The 1703-nt window shown below is 64.5% G+C and overlaps 1 protein-coding gene across 1 annotated transcript in view; it reads left to right on the top strand.

Annotated features, from left to right (window-relative positions):
• The first annotated feature begins 1385 nt into the window (after window positions 1-1385).
• Window positions 1386-1703, top strand: part of RORC (RAR related orphan receptor C) — a 16396-nt gene continuing 16078 nt past the window's right edge. The window contains exon 1 of the mRNA XM_023521850.1: window positions 1386-1650. Within this exon, the coding sequence (XP_023377618.1) occupies window positions 1644-1650 (7 nt within the window). The 5' untranslated portion in view covers window positions 1386-1643. The remainder of the gene's footprint in view (window positions 1651-1703) is intronic.

The raw sequence follows: 1703 nt of genomic DNA, 5'->3' as shown, positions 1-1703 counted from the left end.
GGAGTGTGACGCGTGAGCTGGGGGAAGGGCGCGGGGGACACTATGTGGGTGGGGGGTGAAGGGGGACTTTCGGAGCAGCTGGAACTGGAAGAGGCTGAACTCTCTTCCTACCCTTTAACCCCTCACCGCAGAGGCCTGGTCCAGGGCCACACCTCCCGACGCCCTTCCCCACCCCCACCCAGGCCCTCCGCGTGTCTCCCGAGGACCCGGGCTGGCAGCCCCTGCCCCGCGCCACGGCCCAGCTCCCGGGAGTCGAGGAAGCCTGGCGGGGAAAGGCCTGGACCAGGCGGAGGAGCTGCTGCAGTCCAGGCAGATCAGGGACCCTGGAGGTTTTCCCAGTGAAGCCAGGAGAGGTCAGAGCCTCCCCCGAGCCCTGACAGACGCTCCAAACAGAGACAACCCCAAGGAGAAAGGAACTGGGCAGGGACCCCCCAGATCAGGAGGGGGCCTGACCCAAGCTCCCCGCAGAGCAGAGATGAGGCTGAAAGTGCCTCTGAAATTGATTGGCCCCTCAGAAGGACCCCAGGCCGAGAAAATATAGAGACGCTCAGAGACCAGAAGCCCGCCCAGGCCGAGATGCTCTCGAGGGCAGACTTGGACCAGAGAACCCTTCCCGCTCCTCAAACGGATCTAGGGCCGAACTGCCTGAGGTCAAATCCTGACTCCACCACTCACGGCTGTGTGACCTCGGGCACGTTTCTTAGCCCAGTTACTCTGCGTCTGGCTTTCCCCATCGCTGAGGGGGGCTAAGGGTACCTACCTCATAAAGCATTTTGTGAGGCTTAGGCCATCTGCATGAAACGTAAAGCACCATGGCTGCCTCGTAGCTGGCGTCGGCGTCCTCGGCCACAGAGCTGCCGTCTAGGTTCAGCACTTTTGCTCCTGAGGACACTTTGGATGCCCTAACCCCCTTCTGCAAATGGTGGCCTTTGTCCCCGTTATCACTGCTACGGCTGCCGTGTGTTCCCTAGCCCAGGGCCTCCACTGTGTCCGCAGGGCGGCGGAGGGAGGGGGGTGGTGTGGCGGGCGCTGGGGTGGCCTCCCAGACTGTGCCTCGCTGGGCATGGCCCTTGCCAGTCCACGGGGTCTCCGATGGCACATGCCACCGCCCCGGGCCGACATCCTGCGACTTACCTCTAGAAACATCCCTGGCCCTGGAGTCACCTGGCAAAGAGGGTCAGTCTCAGGGGTCCTCGGGGGGGAGGGGGGACACTGGCCTGGCTCCTGTGAGCTCCCCTCTGGCTCCTCAGCCAGAGCCACCCGTCAGGTGGAAGCGGCTTTGAGCGCCCGTGGCTGTCGCATGTGGTTTTGGAATTTTCCACCGCCCCCTGTGATTGGCGGCCCCGCCCCTCACACCCTACCCCAGGCCCAGACTGGCCACGTGGGGCGCCTGTCATCCTTCCCACTACGCCCCAGAAGGGGTGGGGGGTGGTGGAGTGGGGGGTTGTCACTGGGCCACCTGTGTGGTGCGAGCTTAAACCCCCCCTGCCCAGAAGCATTGGGGGAGAGCTGGGTGCAGAGCGTCAGTCTGAGGCTCTGCTGAAAGGCCTCGCCCCAACCCTGCTGCCAGCTGCGCCCCATCTCTGGACCCCCTCCAAGAAGGACAGGGAGCCGAGGCAGCGGGGAAAGCCCACGGCTCAGCCATGAGAAGTAAGTGAACGCGGCCACCTGGAAGTGGAGGGGAGCCTGGGTCTCGCCGTCCC

The sequence above is a fragment of the Pteropus vampyrus genome, unplaced genomic scaffold (genome assembly GCF_000151845.1).
Source record: "Pteropus vampyrus isolate Shadow unplaced genomic scaffold, Pvam_2.0 Scaffold319, whole genome shotgun sequence".
NCBI lineage: Eukaryota > Metazoa > Chordata > Mammalia > Chiroptera > Pteropodidae > Pteropus > Pteropus vampyrus.
This window is presented reverse-complemented; position numbering and strand designations above follow the sequence as displayed.